Source organism: Rhinopithecus bieti, unplaced genomic scaffold, assembly GCF_001698545.2.
Source record: "Rhinopithecus bieti isolate Rb0 unplaced genomic scaffold, ASM169854v2 scaffold_49762, whole genome shotgun sequence".
In the NCBI taxonomy this organism is placed as follows: Eukaryota; Metazoa; Chordata; class Mammalia; order Primates; family Cercopithecidae; genus Rhinopithecus; species Rhinopithecus bieti.
The window spans coordinates 1,630,510-1,650,675 of NW_016819845.1; the positions used below are offsets into that span (position 1 = coordinate 1,630,510).

At 45.7% G+C, this 20,166-nt stretch overlaps 1 protein-coding gene across 1 annotated transcript; it reads right to left on the reverse strand.

The window, feature by feature from the left end:
• Window positions 1-10,882: 10,882 nt before the first annotated feature.
• On the reverse strand, window positions 10,883-19,872 carry BOD1 (biorientation of chromosomes in cell division 1). The gene is made up of 4 exons (XM_017859286.1): window positions 19,516-19,872; window positions 16,477-16,601; window positions 12,591-12,787; window positions 10,883-11,657 (listed from the first exon to the last, which is right to left on the reverse strand). The coding sequence occupies exons 1-3, from the start codon at window positions 19,753-19,755 to the stop codon at window positions 12,592-12,594; spliced, it is 561 nt and encodes a 186-aa protein (XP_017714775.1). The 5' UTR covers window positions 19,756-19,872; the 3' UTR covers window positions 10,883-11,657; window position 12,591.
• Between the last annotated feature and the right edge of the window lie 294 nt (window positions 19,873-20,166).

The window sequence follows — 20,166 nt, forward strand, 5'->3', positions numbered from 1 at the left end:
GGCCAAGAGGCTCTCTTGGTAGAGAGAGAATCTTGCTGGATCCTCTGCTGGCATGACAACATGGAGTGCACCGCTCAGTGCACGTGAGGACAGAAGGCTGCGCCTTCGCCCCTGCCATAGGCTCAGCCTCACTCTTTGCATCAATGATAGCTGCCATTGTTGGTTGGGTGGTGACTCTGGGCTGTGCATGTGAGTGACATCATCTCGCTAATTCCCACAGCAGCCCCATGAAGCAGGTACACCATCTCCCTCATTTTACAGATGAGGAAGTGAAGGCTCAGAGAGTCCAAAGAACTTGCCCAAGGTCACCTGGCTGCTGAGGGGTCCACCTAGCATAAAAGCGCAGGGGGTTTCACTCCAGAGACAGGCAGCCGCTGCCTCCCTGCCTTCTGCACACCTTCCAAATGGCTGAGGGGCCTTGGCATTCCACCAATGTCCAGGTGCACCCTTTCCAACAGGTAAGCCTGTTGGCAGGTAAGCCTGCCGCCAACCTCCTTTTCCCCCAGCTCTCCTGTTTCTTCTCTCTTCCCTGTCCCTGGTGTGTCCATGCTCAGTATTTTCCAGCTCTCTTTCCCCTTTTCCCACATCTTTTGGATCCTGCTCTAGTTCCCTGTAAGATAAAGTCCATGTCCTGAGTTGGGTTCCTGTGACTTCCCGCAGGGAACAAGCTCTTGCTCTGGCTGTGCCACGCCTCAGCTGGCTGGGCAACTTTGGCCAGGTAACATCTCAGTTCTGGGCTTCAGTTAATCCACCTGTGAAATGGGTGACGATGGCTGCTCTGCATTTGGGGGTTTCACGACGGTCAAATGAGTCAGCAACAATCCCTGGTACTCCTGGGCTTGTTCTGTGCCCTGTACATGCCAGTGCTTGGCAGCAGCATCTCATTTCATAAATGGTGGAGAGAGATGAGAAAGTGATGCTGGTTTTGTACAGGTCCCTGTTATCTGCTGTTTCCTCCCCATTCCGTTCCATTCCAATACCTTATCCTACGTCCTCCCCCTCCTCTCCCCTCCCTTCCCCTCCTCTCCCTCCCTCCTTCCTTCCTTACATCTCCCCTCCCCTCCCCTCCCCTACTCTCCCCTCTCCTGCCCTTCCCTGCCCTTCCCTTCCCTTCCCTCTTCTGTTCCCAAGGAGCCTGGCCATGAGGGCACCATCATGTCCAAGGAACAAACAAAGATGCAGGATGAAAGAGGCAGAGGTTGAGCAGGAGAGACCTGATCCCTCAAGGATGTGGCTGTTTTCCTCATCACAGATGGGCCACAAGTCCACAGTCAATCCCCAAAGAGGACAATAAACACCTTCCTCAAAGCAGCCACTGGGAACCACGCACCTCCTCTTTCCTCAACAGGTTGTGAAAGGCCAGCTCCCACCTCCCCTTGACACCCCCAGGGATGGATCACACGGAGATCCTACTTGCTTTTGCGAGAATGAGCCCTGGTAGGGTCGGTCACATCCCAGGACCCTGGCTGGGCCACAGTGCTGGCAGTGTCATGCACAGGCTCAACATTCCTGGGCAGCCCCTCTTGATGACCATCTTGTGAGATAAGGGTGGGCACAAGAGCTGGCCCTGCTCCCGCAGGGGGCTAGGGAGGAAGTATCCTCCTCTCTCTTAGGAGACAAGTGGTGTGAATAAGCTCTCCTGGTTCTGGAAAGGCCTTCTCCATCTCCTTTTGTCCTCCTCCACCACCTGACGTGCTCCAGGCCTCAGCTTGGCTCCACTCTGGGCCTGGGCACCATGTCCCTCTCCTGTTGCCCATCTTTCTTGCTCTCTGCTTCTCCCCCAAGTGGGAGAGGCCTTGCATCTCACCAGAGGGGTAAGTTCCGAGACTTGGGTCTAGGCGGGATTCACAGGCCGAGCTGCCTTCTTAAAGCTGGCTTTGGTTCAAGGCCACGTCATCCTGGAATCGGCTTGGGCAAACACACCCTGTGTGGTCCCGCCTGCCCCCTGGACTTGTGTGTCAGGGTTTGGGGCCAATGTCTCAACTGATAATAAAGAGCCACTTTACCAGCATCTCCTGTGCAAACATCTTCCTTGGGGACTTGTGGGGAGGCAGGAAGCTGGGCCAAGGCAGGACAGAGTGGTCCTGGGTCTCCAAGTCAAATGAGTCCTATTTTACAACTGCAAACCACAAGCTGTTCCCAGCACAGACTTAACGAGGAAAAGCAGAGTGCCGTATTACAATACTCCCTTTATGGGGGCTTCATCAAATAATGTGCCCTGTGTTTTCATCACCCCTGGCCCAAGTGTTTACGGAGAGATTTGAGAACGGAAACCAGTAAAATCTTAGCTTATTAATAACTTATGGAATACAAATATGTTTCTGTGTGTTTCCACAGCTTGTGAAAATGGTTGCACGGACTTTCACCAAATTTGGTGAGTATGTTCGAGACGGTCTAAGTTGGTGTATGAGGAGTAAGCCCTGGGCAGGCATCAGAGACAGGCAGGGTCCTGCCGAGTGGCTGACAATAAGCCACAACAGGTGTCCTCTAAAGCAGAAGGGGCAGGGGGACCAGAAGACAGTGTGATGAGCCTGGCTGCACAGACTCCCCCCTTTCTGCTGTTCTACCCTGTCCAGGTGGTGGCCCACTGTTTCCTCTGTGGCCAAGCCTTAAGTCAGCTGAGCCTCCTGTCACCTGTCACATGGTGCTGATTCCAGCTGATTCTGCAGCTCATACTGCAGGACTTTAAGTAGTGATCAAATCAAGGGCTTACCCTTGGCTTCTGAGTCACCAGGTAGGGCTGGGCGAGGTAATGTCCATGGAGATGGAGGCCAGCAGTGGACCAGCATGGGGTGTCAGAGCTCAAACGGGGTGAGGGGACGTCTTTGTGGCTTGGGGTAGTGGTAACCAGAGACTGGCTTTGTATAGAGGTGACTGATCCAATGTAAATGTATTGAGGATGATGAGAGACTGTTGGGAAAAAAGAGAATTAAAGGATGGAAGGCAATTAGAACGAACCTCAAGAGGACCTGGGAACAATGGCACATCCAGCACTCAGATTTGATTTTTAAACACCAAAGGAATCAAAGCTCCCTGGAGCAAGAGCAGCTCCCGGGGCTGGGGCAGAGAAAGTAGAAGATGAGCCTGCAGCACTTTGTCGTGCCAGAAGGTAAGCAAGAGCTCAAGACAGATGGAGAGATGTAAAATGAGGCAAACCCCACCTGGAAGGAGGGTCTGTCCATCCAGTGGCCAGATCTGGGACAATTTGGGCATCAAAAGAAAAATGGTAACACCAGATATTAGAACCCACTGGATAAAATAGGAATCCATAGGTCCATACTGACAGAAATAGGTGAATAAATACACGAAAGACTGGGTGCGGTAGCTCACACCTGTAATCCCAGCACTTTGGGCGGTTGAGATGGGTGGATCACCTGAGGTCAGGAGTTCAGGACCAGCCTGGCCAACATGGTGAAACCTCGTTTCTATCAAAAAAAAAAAAAAAAAAAAAAAATTAGCCAGATGTGGTGGCACACGACTGTGTCCCAGCTATTCAGAAGGCTGAGGCACAAGAATCACTTGAACCCAGGAGGCAGAGATTGCAATGAGCTGAGAATGCACCATTGCACTCCAGCCTGGGTGACAGAACGAGATTCTGTCTCGAAATAAATACACGCATACATACTCATGTACACACATACATGGAGACAAAGGAAAGATTTTACTTACAGTAGGATGCCAACTAATAAATGTAGAAGGAATGATGGAATTGGGAAATTACCATTTGGCCACCATCATAGTAATACTTTACCCAACCAAGAAATATCGAGGAGTGTGAATGTTTAATGAGGAACATGATACTTGCAAAGGCTTAAAAGTCCCTCCCTACATAACACTAATTAATTACACAGGGACAAAAGCATTACCTACGTGAATCACCTGATCAAAGTTAACCTCACCAGCAAAGGACGAAATCATGCACCTGCCAGGACGCAGTGAGAAGAGCACAGCATCACATCCGGGATATTCCTGCCTAAGGTCCAGAGTCTGCACTGGATCATGAGGAATCCTCAGGCAAGCCTAACTTGAGGGATATTCTACAAAAGATCTGGCCTATAGTCTTAAAAAATTCCCCAGGCATTGTTCCAGATTGAAGGAGACAAAAGACATATGACAACTAAATGTAATGTGTGATTCTGAACTGGATCCTTTTGTTAAAAAGGATGTAGTTGAGACAACTGGCAAAACGGAAATAAGGTCTGAGGATCGGATGGTAGCGACACACTCATGTTGCTTTCCTGATGCTTTTGTTGTGGCTGTGTTGAGGCCATCCTTGTTTGTACTGGGGGTGATGGAGCGTTGGGTCGGCAACTGCTTTCAAATGGCTCAGGAAAGAGTTATTTTTATTTGTATTACAACTTTTCTGTAGGTTTGAAATCATTTCAAAGAAAAAAGCTTTTAAAAAGTGATTAAGTATCTACTAACAGTTGGGCATCTTAGATCAGAGTTGCGGTTAAAAGCTAGCTTTACAAAATATGATACATACATACAATGGAATATATTCAACCTTAAAAGGGAAGGAAATTCTGACACTTGCCACAACACGGATGAACCTTGAGGACATTTTGCTGACTGCAACAAGCCAATCACAAAAGACAAATACTGTATGATTCCACTTCATATGAGGTGCCTAGAGTAATCAAACTCATAGCAACAGGAAGCACAGTGGTGGTCGTTGCCAGTGGCTGGAGGGAGAAGGGGATGGGAAGTTATTGTGTAAAAGGTACAGAGTTTTAGATGGGGAAGATAAAAAGTTCTGGAGATGGATGGCGTTAAATTGTTGCTTAGAAATGTGAGTGTACTTAATACCACTGAACTGTATAGATAAAAATAGTTGAGGTAAATTTTGTGATGTGTATAATTTTTTAACACCCCCCAATTTTCAAAGCCACTTTGAAGTGAACCTGGCTTGGACTCTCAGCTTTAATACTTGTCACTGACGAGTGCTTGTCAGTGGGGATGACAGCTCTGTCTCTGTGGTACAGAGCTAGAATTCATGCAGGCAGCCCTGGAGTGCAGGGGCTGGGGCGGACCGCACACGGCACACACTCACGTTGGGTGAACTCCCCTTCCTATCATAGCTCATCACGGACTCCATAGCTCTGCAAGGCTGCTGTTGCTTTCCCCAGTGCCCTCCCTTCCTATTTTTAAGAACTGCTGTCCACCCAAAGTCTGGACTTGCCATCCTCTCCTCTCTGGGAACCTCCACCAGAGACAGAGAGGTGAAGTGTGGCCCGGCTAAAGGCATATGTAAAAATTTACAGGCATTGATGTCTTTGGAGACAAGGATGGAACTGGTAACAGCTTCTGGGGAGGGCATCTGAGAGACTGGAGGGACACTGTTGGGAAACTTCTCACTGCTAAACCCATTTGTACCCTTTGACTGTGTTCCCACTGCAAGCTTATCTATTTCAATAAATGCATAGTGTCAACCTGAACAACAGTCTATCTAAAAAAAACAACCACATGATGCAGGACATTGTAACAGGAAAACGCATGCCATAGTAAACTATGTGCGTATTCGGGCAGGTAAAGAAAAAGGTTTTTAAAGAAACAATGAGAGGGTTGCATCATTGAGATAATTATCTTTGGTTACAACAACACGGACCAATAACAAGGGTGGCGTCAGTCCAAGGTTGGACAGGCGGTTGCTGGGCACTTGTCCTCACAGAAGAATTTGTGTGGTTGTAAGGTTACAGTGGCCTCTGTGCAAAGCTGTGGTTTTTGCAGTCTTGTGATAGTTTTTGTTATCAGGCATTCCTGCATGAGAACCTCTCCCTTCATGGCCTTCCCCCGCTCCGTGTGTGTATGGCTTTTTTTTTTCTTTTTTGAGACAGAGTCTCACTCTGTCACCCCAGGCTGGAGTATAGTGGTGCGATCTCGGCTCACTGCAATCTCTGCCTCCCGGGTTCAAGTAATTCTCCTGCCTCAGACTCCCGAGTAGCTGGGATCACAGGTGCCTGCCACCACGCCTGGCTAATTCTTTTTATTTTTAGTAGAGATGGGATTTTGCCATGTTGCCTAGGCTGGTTTCGAACTCCCAAGCTCAGGCAATCCACCCACCTTGGCCTCCCAAAGTGCTGGGGTTACAGGCGTAAGCCACTGCGCCTGGCTGTGTATGGGTTTTTGACATAAGTGACTCTATTTTGACTCTGACAACTTTCACAATAATCAAATTGCCAGAGGGACCCCTCCCTTTCCCCTTCTCTCTCACACCCTTCAGCCTACTGCCACCTTGCAGTAGCCCCCAGCTCTCCATTCAAACTGCTCTTGCCCTTGTTGATAAATTCAAGGAATTTCTCCCTTGATCTTCCTGTCTGCTCTGTGGCATTTTGACACTTCAAACACTATTTCCCTTAGCTTCACAGAAACCAGTGAGATGTATCCACTATTAGGGGAAGGGCCACGTCTGTCCTGGCCACTGCTATAGTCCTATGGCAAAGTGCACTGCTTGGCACACTTGTGCCATATATTACATATGGCACGAACAAACCATTACACACACACACAAAATCAAAACAAAACCTCCTGACCAACCTTAACACAAAAGTAGGTTCAATAATAGCACTGGCAAACTCACAAAAGACTTCTTGATGTGCAAATAGCCAGAAATAAAGGCAGAGGCCATTAGTTTTTAAATAAAGCAACCTTGGTTGTGATATTGTACCACCTTTTTGCAAAACATTACCATTGGGGAAATCGGGTAAATATCAATGTTTATACAGTCTATTATTTTTTAAAAATTACATGTGCATCTTCAGTTATTCACATGTAAAAAGTTTAATTTTAAATACAGCAGAAGTACAAACCTGATCTGTCAGCTGAAGAAAACATCTACCAACTGGAGAATCACTAATGGGTAAATCAAACAAATGCTATGAGACAATAGGTCAGGACATTTTTTAGTTGCAAACTGCAAAAATGCAAATAAACCAACATAGTAGAAGGAGTATGTACTGGGCAGCAGTAACTCGGGGCATGTTACACACCTAATGAACCAGTGGCTGTAAGGGAAAAGGTGGAAAGCAGAATGCCAATGGTATGGGTGGTTGACTGTATTTGGAAAGATCTTACAAGAAAGAAATGAGCCTGCAGACAAGTTTTCCAGTTTGTCAGCAGAAATTAAGGGACAGTCCAGATATTCGAGAACCTATAATGCTGAATAAGTAAACTAACTTGGCTCCAAACAACAAGAAACAAATGCAGAGAATAGTGGCACGACAAAGGCCTCAGTGTGATGATTAAGGAGGTGGCACCCAAGCAAACTTTCCAGCTGGACAAAATGGCTCAGGGGAAGAAAGTCTGGCTTTTTTTTTTTTTGCACAGAGGCCCCACAGGTGTAAATCTAGACTCTAGATTTAAAGTTTAAATCTAGAGAAGCATAAGGGTAAGGGAGTGAAGAAATACAGCAGATTTGAGAACTGTGTCACAAAAAAGAACTGAGTGTGGCTTCTGGCCCATGTTGCTGATTGGAATCAATGAGGTAAAATTCCTACTACATTTTTGAAGCTCATTCTGATAAAAACAAAACAAACTCACGAGCCCAGGTTCCAGAAGTCTCTGTTCAAAATTTAAAATGTTCCGCCGGGCGCGGTGGCTCAAGCCTGTAATCCCAGCACTTTGGGAGGCCGAGACGGGCGGATCACGAGGTCAGGAGATCGAGACCATCCTGGCTAACACAGGTGAAACCCCGTCTCCTACTAAAAAACACAAAAAAATTAGCCGGGCGAGGTGGCGGGCGCCTGTAGTCCCCGCTACTCGGGAGGCTGAGGCAGGAGAATGGCGTAAACCCGGGAGGCGGAGCTTGCAGTGAGCTGAGATCCGGCCACTGCACTCCAGCCTGGGCGACAGAGCCAGACTCTGTCTCAAAAAAAAAAAAAAAAAAAAATTTTAAATGTTCCTTGGGTCTCCAATCTCCTAGAGGATGAGGACTGAGAAGGCTACACAACCTCTAACAGATTCTTGAATGTCTCTCCTGGGTGTGGCCGAAGAGGAGGATGGAAATGGAGGATAATGGAAAAAGAAAGAACCTAGCAGAGGGTGAAGCCAGAGGCCACAGAGAACAATGGAATGGGGAGACCCCTGCTAAAGAATGGAACCCAGTCCTCAACAAGCAACATCTGCCAGCCTAGGTGAAGTGGCCTCACAGCGGCTGCCCACTGGGATTCTGGAATTGCTATGGGGCAAGAACAGCAAGGTTTCTCATTCTTCCCTGTTCTAATGATTCCTGTTGCTTATCAGGTGGGATGTTGGGCAGACAACCTGAGTTTTAATTCTTAGGTCTAACAGAGGAGCTGCCTAGTCCCCACTGTAGAGATGTCCTGAAACATGGGTTGGACGCAGTGACTAGATGGTACTTTGGGATCTTCCATGGAGCAGGAGTACCTTTGCAGGGAAAATACACCATATATTTGGCAGTCAGAAAGGCTAAAATAGACTTCTAGTACGCACCCATATTTGATTCTCCTCTTCTTCTGGGAACTTCCAAGGGACTATGGGAGAATTTTTTAAATGACATACTAGTCTTGCCCTTCAGGAGCTGTTAGACACACACACAACTGTGAATTAAAATGTTTCTTAAGCAAACGTGATTTTTAGTGTACACCTGGAAGGCTTGCTGGGGCCCTCCACATCTCCACGTCTGGGGTGGGGGCCACATTTCTAACAAGTCCCAGGGTGATGCTGATGCTGCTGGTTGGCGATTATCTGTTCAGAACCACTGTTGTAATGGATCTGTTAGCACTTATTCAGTTCACTGTGCTAGTGGGTGACACAGAATGCATAGAAACCTTGACCCTCCACCCATCTGATGAGTAAATAGAGGCTAAGGCAAAATGATGGAAACAGGATAAAACCATTCCTTAAATTTTGCTACAGAAGCCACAAACCTCACTAAAGGCCAAACGATAAAACGATCAGGACTGGGTTGAGGTGAGTTGGCAATACCAAACATCTAAGCTGGTAACTGGAAACATGCCAGAAGCAAGGATCTCCGTAACAATCACAGATGCCGTCCCAGACAAAAGAACTAGGCTTCAAAATGATACCCGTCTTCCTGCCTCAGCTGACCCCCACCTTACATGATGGGGCTCTGAAGATACTCATGACTGCAATTGGCTTGCAAGTGTTGGTAATATTTGTTCATGTATTAGCTCTGTGTTTTACTGGGCTTTTGCAAATAGCAGTGGTTTTTCCAACTAGAGAGAGAGGCCTAACTGGCTTGAGGTCAGTGACAGCTAATTTCTTGTTTAGGAATGAATAAAGCAAGGGTGTGTTTAAGAGGTGGAAGTTTTTGGTGGTCTTGTCTTCCTCAGGATCTCAGAACATACAGAGTTTTTCTCGATTCTGCATCACAAACCCAATTAAAGCATGATAACTCAGTTGAGGATGCAAAGACACTTACCTGGTGACCAGTTCCTAAGGAAGAGGCTGGCTTTCTTTCCCCCAATCCTTCTAGTGCTGTTGTCTTGACTCACCTTCTTGTGTATGCCAATCTGAACATGGTTACCCAAACCAATCTAGGCACATCTTCCCTTTCAGTGTTGCTAAGAGCCAAAAAGTCCATCGTCTATCCCAACAGTAATGATGTGCCCAGTTACTTCTATAATCTCATGTTCTGCTCCATTTTTTTTTCAAATGAAATAATGTCTAATCTAGGTGACTCTTGGTAGATATAACACAATGACTTAAAACAAAAAAACAATAGAAACTCTTTGGTATTTGGCACATTTAACATTCTGTGAAAATTAGGGTGTTTCTCATCAACTGGCCCAGCCATCTCCAGTAATAGAAAAGGCAAAGTAAGAGAACTGAGATGAACCAAAAACTGTCTTCCAAAAACATATATAAAATGCAGTTAATTTAGCATTTGGGGGCAGAAAATGTGAAGCTTTCTCTGGGCTTTTGCCCTTTTTGTTGCTAGTTGAGGTCAGTGCGGGATAGGCAAGATGTTGGGAGGGTCAACACAAAGTAGCTGCGCGGAGATCTCCCTCCCAGAAGAATGCCTCACAGAGAAGAACTTCGCATTAAAGCTATGCGGTCCTGAAAGGGCACTCCAGGTAGTTTGAGCAGCTTTTCTGCCAGCACAGGACTGGTAATTCTGGCCACTCCGTGTCTGCCTCGTAGTAGAGAGGACTGGAGAGCCCATTCTCTGGGGTTAAGAACTTTGTTGACTCCTGCAACTGTAAGGCAGCTTGAAATGGAACTGCACCTACCAGGTGGGAGCAGACCACACTTCAGATATAACTTGCACCTGCCTTAAACGTGTGGCCAGTTTGATTTAAAATGAGGGCACATGCTACCAAACATCTTGCTGAATATGGCACTACAGTCCTAATATAGGGGTATTCATGGTAAAGGTGGAAGTGGAGCCTTTGTCTTAACAGGGAACCAACTGAATTGGTTAAAATTTTGATCAGATTAGCAGTAATATGCAGTAGTAGACTCAACCAAGAACCACAGACTCTTAGTTTGACATAATCTTGGATATATTATCCAAGGCTTATTACACACAGTATGTTCAGAGGCCTGGCAGCATCAGCATCACCTGGCAGCTTGTCAGAAACACTCCTAGGTCCCACCCCAGAACGTCTTAATCGGAAAATGCATTTTCCCCAAATCCCCAGGTGCTCCTTCTGCACACTCAAGGTTGACAAACACTGACACACACACCATGGACTACCTCAACTAAAGACTAGTGTCAGTAATGGCTCAGGAAGGAGAGAAGCAGCCCACTTCTAGCCACACCTACTAGTTTCATAGTTCTATGTACCAATGTTCACTGCCAGAAGATCATGTGTGGTGCACAGAAATGGCACAGAGGCAGAGCACAAAGGTTGCCCTTCACAGACCTGAGGTCTAAGCTTCAGCTGAAGCTTTGAAGTAAGAGTATCAAATGATTTTATTATGAAAGATAAGCCATTTATTGACCATTCACTTCTTAAAAAAACACAAATGTGAGGATAAAATAAACATACCTAAGACTCACTGGCCCCTCCAGGACAGGAAGCAGCCCTGGACAGACAGCCTGCAAACGAGTTTCCTTATGCCTAACGTCTGAACTTCTCACACATTCTAGGATTTCATGTCTCATTACCTATTACAAAGGAAAGGAAACTGGCTAGAAGATTCATGTACAAGAAGGTCACAACTTTAAAGCTATCTGATGCTAATGACTTGTACCATCTGGTTCGCAAACTCTGAGACACAGTATCAAATAAACACTGTCAAAGATAACTCCCAGCTAAACTTTACTGTCATTGTTCTCTGAAATTGTCTTTGGGACTGGCTATGTTCTCACTGTAGCTTCCGTTTACTCCACCACACAAACCCTAAAGTCCACGCGCAGTCTCCATGTTCAAGTATGAAAGTCTGTTTCACGACAACCCTGGGTCGCTGTAGTGTTTCTCTCTGTAGTGTCTACTTGGTGTCATGCCCTTGGACAGGCTGGCCAAATGGCAGCACAATGCAGGGGCGACATGGTCAACTTTCCCACTGCCGAACTTGCTCCCCTTTCAATCTGGTCACTGCCCGTAGTCAGGGTTGAAATCTTGAGATCAGTGACGACCTTGGCCTATCTTCGGTCTCAAGTTGCATTCTTACATAACCCAATCCACTTCTTCACCAGAAATTAGCTTTCAAAAGGTGTCAGGTATATTCTAAAAAGGAAAGATAATCATATCCAAATGTTATTTATTGATAAGAGACTATATTCACTTTTATGTTCCTAAAGAAATTTACAATTAAAAAGACTTAAAATGAATGTTTTACACTCCATATAGGACTCAAGGGCTTCTCTCGATAGAGGCACAAAGACTATCCCAATGCTCTTGCGTTGTTCATCACTGACGCTCAAAATGCCCTAGTCAATTCACCTCACTTACTGATTAAGAATAGGCATCCCAGAGAATCTTAACAACAGAACACCAACATCAGAATGAAGGGATAAAATACACCCCGATGGTCACCAACAATGGCTAAGAGTCCACTGCTAACTTCATCACTGCTCATACTAATGTCTCCCAAAACCTGCAAAAAGCATTCTTTTGTACATCTAGAGCTTTTAAAATTGCATTTAATTCCAAATTTAATTTTAAAAGGGGAGTGTTCCTAACAGAAGAATCCCATGGTAATCGATAGTGGTAAACAAATTCCTTCTAAATTCACAGAAATTGAGTCGCACTCAAAGCGGACTCTGAATCCCATTTAGGATACCACTTCAGAAGGCACTGCTTGATTTTAAATAAAATCGCAAGCCCAAGTTAACTCATGTCCAGGGGAGAGACTCATTTAAACATTTCAGCAAAATAAGACTCTCATTTGAATCTCCCTTATGCACGCACACCAATCATCCCAGTTGATTTCTAATGAAGCATCTATTCATAGCTTACATGTTTAGCTCTGGTGGAACAGAAAATCAGTCTAATTTCTGATTAGTTCTCAGTAAAAAATGACTTATAACAGTAGGTGAAGTCCATCTGCAGTAAATACTTTCTGAATGATCCTCAATTATGGCCTACCCCATTTCTATCCATTTTACATATCTACAAGCCAGAGATGCATGCTCCTGGACAGAAGATAGGATACTGGACCTTAGGAAGTGTCCTGAGATGGAGCTGGAGGGTCCTGGCCTTCAGGCTCTGGAGGGGGTGCTGGCACAGCTGCTTTTTTCTGGGCCGCCAGGAACTCATGAATTGCTCGTTCTATTTGTGGCCTGAAGATGTGGTTAAGTTTTGGATCCACCACCTGAGAAATAATCCTGTCTACTCCAGCTTCCAACATCCCTGACCTTGTGGAGACAAACAGATCATTCTGTTATTTAGTTCCTTCGGGATTCATCTTTAGCCCCAGTAAGTGTCATGTGGGAGCCCAATAAATGTCCACCTTCAAAGCTACAGCCCTTCTAGGGAGTTTAGAGGTCAATCCACTTACCACATACAGCTCAAGCTATTTTCACTTTCGAGGGGCAATTCTCAACCAGCAGCTGTTACTCCTACTGCACAATCTTATCCACAATCACCCAAATTTGTACAAAGGAGGAAAACAAAACTAAGGGGGCTGCCCCCAAACAACAAACAAATGACAGCATGGCAAGAAAGAATCTGACACGTGTGGCACTGAAAAGCTTCCTTGTACTGCCAAAGCCAGTAAGCCCTGAATTTCACTCCATTTCCTTCAACATTTATCCTCTTGATAGCCTAAGCAGAAGCTCCAGCAGCAACCTGTTTACTAATCCTCACATCTTAAACAAGGCAGATCAGTCAGGGCTGGGAGTATTTACATCACCAGCAACTCACCATGGCCTTCAGCTGTGGCTGCTACCTGTAACACATAATAAGCAACTTGGAGGCAAACAAGAAATAGACAAGAAACATATTAGTTCCCAGCTCTAGAGGGCTAAATTACATCCCCAATCCTTTCTGAAGTAGAGCAAAAATCAGAGCATATCAATGTCTATATTCAAACACTTGGGACAGGGTAATGGAAATGATGGTGAGAGGAAACAAATCATATTTGGACAGTCTAGAAAACAACCCATAAGGTTCAAAGTGAAGTGTTCTCAAAGGATTGAAATATTCCAATACCATCACAAGCATGTGGGCAGGTTTTACTTATTTTCCCATAGACTTGAGACTTCGGAAGCCATTTAAGCCCTTGGGCAAAAACAGGCCAGGCAGCAACTGGCAAATGGTCTGTCAGGGCACAGCAAAGGAAAGACATGAGTAAATGTACATCATGACAAAGACGAGAAACAGGCCCTAAACTGGGAAAGATGATTAGTGTGTAAAGTGCTTCCCGGATTCAATGGTAACTAACAGCTCATCGACAGGAAGCCTAGATGTAAATACACCACCATTAGAGCACTGAAGGGCACATTTTCAGGTAGACCAGGCATTAGACAGTATCTGCCCTTAGTGATGAGCATCGTTAAATACAGCAAACTTAGCATCAGGCTACGGGTCAGTTATAAAGCAAAGCCGCCTCTCCTCAGTCACAAGCCAATACCTTTCCAACTTTACCAAATCACTTCCTGAGTCAGATTCACAGGGGTCTTTACTAGATGTAAAAGCTTGATATTATGAACTAAATGCCTGTGTCCCCCAAACTTCCTATGTTGAAATCTAATCCTTAATGTGATGGCATTTGGAGGTGGGGCCTTTGGGAGGGGAATGGGTCATGAGGACAGAGCCTCCATGAATGCAATTTATGCCCTTACAAAAGGGACCCCAGAAGTTAGCTAGCTCTCTTTACACCACATAAGAACAAGAAGTAGTAGGCAGTCTGCTGCCTGGAAGAAGGCCTTCCCCTGAACCTGACCATGCTGCCATCTTGGTCTTGGACTTGTAGCCTCCAGAATGGTGAGAAGTACATTTCCATTGTTTACAAGCCACCTAGTCTACGGCGCTTTGTTAAAGCATCCCCAACTGACCAAAACCCCCGATCAGGGGAAACCAAGTACCAAGGGAATGCAGCTTACTTCCCTGGAGATTCTTAGCTTTTGAGGAAAACATAAAATCTTGTCAGGAGCCTAACAGAGAAGATGGAATGAACAAATATTGTATAGTTAAAAGAGTTATTCGTCATAATTCAGTTCAATAGTACAGGCTAATTTCCTGTTAAGCCCTCTAGGCTGTGGCACTGGGTTACAGCATCTGGGCCAGAACAGCCAGGCCAGTGAGCCAATGCTCTGAAGGTCTGCAGTGGCCATATGGGAAGAGCACCCGGGGGCAAGCAGAAAGTCTGCGTTTCAAAACTCCAGTAGATTTTGCCTCAAATTCAAAATGCTAGCAAGAATTGTGGAGCAATGTCCCAGTATTAAAGCCAAGTTCGTGTTTTCAGGTTAAACACATTCGAAGTCAAATCAAAAAGCAGGAAAAAAAAAAAATCTTCACAGAGGTGGTAAAAGCTATGAAGAGAAGAAATGATTAGCATAAAAGTCAGGAATACGGCAAACTTCTGAAAGGAGGAAGGTATGTCTGGGGCTAGGCTATTTTGGGAGGGTATGAGTCCATTTCTCATCCCGGGTGATCAAGGGATGTTCCCATTATCTGTTTTGCTGTATTTCTGTGCACTTTTCGGTATTACAATTCCTACTAAAGAAACGCAAAAAGTGCCACATGCATCCCTCTAGAATGACATCCATGCTCATTATGGAAATCAACAGCAACGTTAACAGCCTTCATACATTTACGGCAACTTTCCAAGTATTTCAAAATGTTCAGTGTTTTGATTTACTCAAGATAGGGTAAATACAAGTGACTTCAGCTGTGAAACAGGTTTTTTGTGAGGATGAGTGATATATGTAAAGACCAGTGCCAGACATGTAATAAAGAGTTGCTCAGTAAGGGGCAGCTACTGTCCCCTTCTTTCTGAAAGAGTCTGGTGCCACCAGTCTGCTCTCTGCAGAAAGGGAAAGGCACTCGGTCTGACCCCAGAATGACAAGGCACTGGGCATCTTCTGCTATCAGGCTTCTTCCCAGCATTCAGCCATATTGGAAGTACTAGCCTGTTAGTAAAACACTTAAAAACTTTAAAAATCTAAAAATCACTGCAGATTCACAGAAGTTGTGAAGTGTCCAGGGAGTTCCACATGCACCCTTCACCCAGCCAGCTCTAATGTTAGCACCTTGCATAACTACAGTGCAATATCAAAACCAGGAAAATGACACTGGTCCAATCCAGACCTTTAGACTTCAGTTACACTTGCACTTACTTGTGTGTGTAGCTCCATGCAACTTTACGAGTTGCTGCACATAAGCACAGCACAACTCAGATCGCAAGTTCCCCTCGTGCTACCACTTTCAAGTCACACTCGCCCCCTCCTCCCATCCCTAACCCCAGGCAATCACTAATGTGTTCTTCCATTTCTGTAACTGTTAGCTCATGAATGTTATGACCCGATTCCATGACCCTCCTCCACTTTTGTGCCCAGTGACAGTGAAAAGTCACTCAGATAAGCTATCAATAGCATCTTCATTAACTAAGGTTCAGTTTGTTACTGTGAAGTACAATACTTTATTAAGACTATGCCTTCCTGAAAGCTGCCACCATTACACTTCAGAGGTGGCAGCCCTGGTGGACTCAAAGAATTTAACTTACATTCACCTGTGAGAATAAAGATCCAGTTCCTCTTGCCCAAGATCCAAACCCTGATATCTTGGTATAAAACTCACATATATGTTTGGACGACACTGAAACTTCAAAGAGCAGGGAATATGTCTCATAATTTGGAATGTCTTTTGATGCACCCAGCAGAGAGGCACACAAGAGGCCTTCACAGGCTGCAGAAACTGGAATTTCAATTGAGTACTTTGCTTACTTTAACCTTAACTGTAATAAAGGAGCAGACTGCTGCAACTCCTAAGTGATACTTGATATAAAGTTCCATCAACCTTGACTAAACAGAGACCTCAACCTTCTTGTGCATCACACTTGTGATTACTGCCTTTTCAAAAGCTTTAAATTCTGCTTACTTACTGAACCACACTCTGCCTCAGACCATTTCGCAATTGGTTTTTGTTCATTGTAGGATTCCATTCCTGCTTGTCCAGATGTGTTGACACAAAATTATCCACTTTCTGCCTCAGGTTTTGGTAAGCTGGCTAAAATGTTAAAAAGAGGAGGCAAGGTCAGAAGTTACATGCACCAAAGTTTTGAACTTAGTCTCTCAGAACATTGCTTTTCACAGAAACGTTATCAAGCCTAAATACACTTCCATTGTGCATGAAGATTACCATGCAGTGTGGCAGTCAGGAATTAATGGTTAACACAAGTGCTCACTTGATGGTGGGTGGGCACAATGCCAGGTGGGCTTTACTTATATTATTCCATTTACCTTTAAGTAACTCTACATGCAGCAGGCCTGACATCAACCCACAGCCTGGACCCACACCTGGGCAGCCTGCAGCCAAGCCACCAGCTGAAGCCTTCCTAACTCAGCTGAACTTTGGCCGACCGGCTGCCCCGTGAACATGTGAACCGTGCTGATTATAAGCTGCTGAGATTCAGTTTGCTATGCAGCATTACTGTGGCAAAGTTTGCTAACAGGGAAATGAAGTTGATAAAGGAACCAGCAGGCCTCAATTCCATGACTGGCCTCTTCCGAAAGGCTGAGAAAGCAAACTCAAAGACTCCACTAAACCTGGAAAAGAGAAAGGCAAGGAAATGGGGGCAGAGGAGTAAAATTCACAGATACCATGTGCTATCTGCCTAGCAACGCCTTCTTTCTAGTAACTGTCTTCCTCTTTTCACGAGGGTAGGGCAGAGGGTGCCACAGGAGTGGGTGCCTGAGCCATGCTAAGACAATGCAGACATTCCCTGGGATTTCCCAAATTGGAGCTGACAGTCTCTCGAGAGGAAGAAGCTGTAAAATGTAATCAAGAGATGCTAGTAACCAAATGGATGACTCCACTCTGAAGCAACAGTAAAACAGGTATCAACAGAGATGAAAGACATAGAAGGAGTGGGGAATATCTGGTTCCAAATGCATGCCTACCCTCTGGAAGAGTGTTCATTCAATCCTTCCTTGGATTCCATGAGGCAACAGATTCTCCCCTTTGCATAAAGCAGTTAGGATTATTTTTGTCCCTTGTAAGCATAAATCCTGATACCACACCTTCTACTCAAAAGAACTCACCTGGTTTGAGATGATACAAACTGTTTACTGAAAAAGGACAAAGGACAGTGAACATCACCACCAAAACATGTAACAAACCCAGGCGATACAGAATAATCTCAGTTCAAGAAGTCAAAGGAACTCATGAGCCCACTCAACGTTTTACTGTACTACCAACCCCTCCACCTGTTCACTTATCAGTTCTATTTGTTTTTGGATGCACTGCAAAGTAAATTACAGACATCTGTTCAATTTCCCCTAATTACTTCAGCAGTCTGGGTGGGGCCTAATATGTGCATTTCTAACAAGTTCTCAGGTGATGCTGGTGTTAATCCAAGCACCACACTTTGAGAACCATTGGGCTAAAGCAACGAAGGTCTCAGATAACATATGCCTGAAAAAACATCATCTTCAAGAATTAAAACAACCTGTAATAGAAGGAACAGCTAAGGAGCTGTACATGGGAAGGTTCCAACCACTCTCCCTCAACAGCCGCTCAAGACAGTAGTCCCCTTCCCCTCAGGGGATCCGTTCCAAGACCCCCAGTGGGTGCCTGAAACCTCAGGTAGTACTGAACCCTATATACACTATGCATGAATTTCTTTGAGGGCCATTATGACGTAAAATAAGGGTTACCTGAACACAAGTACTCCCATACCGCAACAATTGGGTAAATGAAACCGCAGAAAGCAAAACCTTGGATGGGGTGGGCTACTGTAGTCGTTTTTGTTTTAAAATCACACACAAAACCTAACGGAATATAAGAAATATGAATGGAGAATTTGTCCTAGGAAAGGTGAAAGCTCTGTCAATACATATCTGGGATGTATATGTATTAAATTACTTTGTTTCAAGGACAGCACTTCTAGCTGGGATTTTCATCTTGGAGAAGTAACAGTGTATACCACTTTCTCTCTCTACATACGTATTTACCACCTGGTTTACAGGTCAGTTTTCTATCCTAGACTATAAGCTTTGAGGATGGGGTAGTGACTTATTCCTGTAATCACACAGCTTGGCAACTAGAGGCCAATAAACGTTCAACAAATAAACAGACTAGGGTTTTTCCCTATCTTAAGGTCTAATTCTAAGCTCACAATCTTGCTGTGAGGTAAGCAAAATGTTTCCATAACAGGCTTTGGTAGGAGAAATCACTACCCTGTAGGAGTCCAGTCACAAGAGTCTCCTAACTTACAACCATAGTCGTGGTTAGGCAAGTTTTGAAAAGGAAGAAAACGACCATTCCAGCAACTACTGTATGTCTGATACTTAACACCCATTATTTCACTGAATCCAAACCACTTTGACAAGTAGGTAAAGTGAAATAGTGTTTTATCGGTGGGACTGACCTATGGCATTAGGATGTAAACTAGGCACCAAATCTCCTTTAATCAAAATAAGGGTGCTGTTTCTACAATTTATCTTAATTCAACGCCGTACTAAAGTCTGCAAAACACTGAGCTAGAGAAAGGAATAAACAGTTATAAAATGGTGAAGACTGTGTTCAAATCATTGTGTTTAATGCCAGCTTCTCAGTGGTGAGTACGGAACAGGTGAAAATTCTAAAGCACGCTTGCTTAACTACTTGGTTTCGAAGTTTGTTACCAAGGGCCTTAGAAGAGTTCCATCTTGGGAATGACAGGGTCTAGGCTCTAAAATCCACATCGAAACCCCAAGTTCGGAGAAGCGACTGGGTAAAATCACAGCTACTAAATGACCAGGCGGGAACCCACGCGTGCATCGCTCTGAAAGCTCTCCGTACTGCCCCAAGCGGTGTAAGACTTCACTGCTTAGATTTTTAAGCTATCTTTTGTTTTGCTCTCGGCTTTTGAAAATCAAAGCTGCAACCCAGCGGCCTCACGTGCAGCCCCGCTCCCCCACGCCCAGGCGGCCGCAGCTACCTTGGTGTCCACGTCGGCCAGGCAGTCCCGGCGGAAGCTGTCAAAAAGGCCCCGGCTCTTGAGCTGCTCCACGATGAGAGCGATGAGCTGCGGGTCGCCGGGAGGCAGCGAGGCCGGGTTGATGGGGCCACCGCCCCCGCTGGCCCCAGTAGCGCCAGTCGCTGCCCCGGCAGAGGCCTGGCCCGCTCCGCCACCGCCCACCGCGGCCCGTTCCCCGCCCGCCGCCGCCGCCGTCCGCATGCTGTGCCCCGGGCCCACAAGGCGAGACCCGATATAGCTTCTTCTCAGGACAGAAGCCTTGAACGTGTAGAGGTGGCGAAAGGGGCGGCTGAAGAAGGACGGCCCCAAGGAAAGGCAGCGGCGAGAAAAAACGTGAAAGGTAGGTAGGATGGCGGCGGTTGGCAGGTAGGCGATAGGACGGCGGGACAAGAGATGGTGAGAGAGTGGCGGGACGAGACACTCTGAGACAAGACAGAAAAGGTTAGTAAGAGAGCGGCAGACACTGCCGGCTCGATTCCAGGCGCGCCCCAGATGGCGTCGCCGTTGGCCTTTGCATTGTGGGGCGGGAAGTTTTCTGTAGCCATCTCCAGCGTTCTTTATAGGCAGCGGCCTAACGAGGGAAACTACAACTCCCGGCAGGGCTCCGGCTTG

Bases quoted from the DNA above. Each gene is read 5' to 3' on its own strand.
- BOD1 (XM_017859286.1), bottom strand. From the start codon at position 19,755: ATGCGGACGGCGGCGGCGGCGGGCGGGGAACGGGCCGCGGTGGGCGGT. The intron at 16,602-19,515 runs GTAGCTGCGGCC...TTAACATTTTAG, and splicing joins TGGCCGACGTGGACACCAAG to CCAGCTTACCAAAACCTGAG. The intron at 12,788-16,476 runs GTAAGTAAGCAG...TGTCTCCACAAG, and splicing joins CTGAGGCAGAGTGTGGTTCA to GTCAGGGATGTTGGAAGCTG.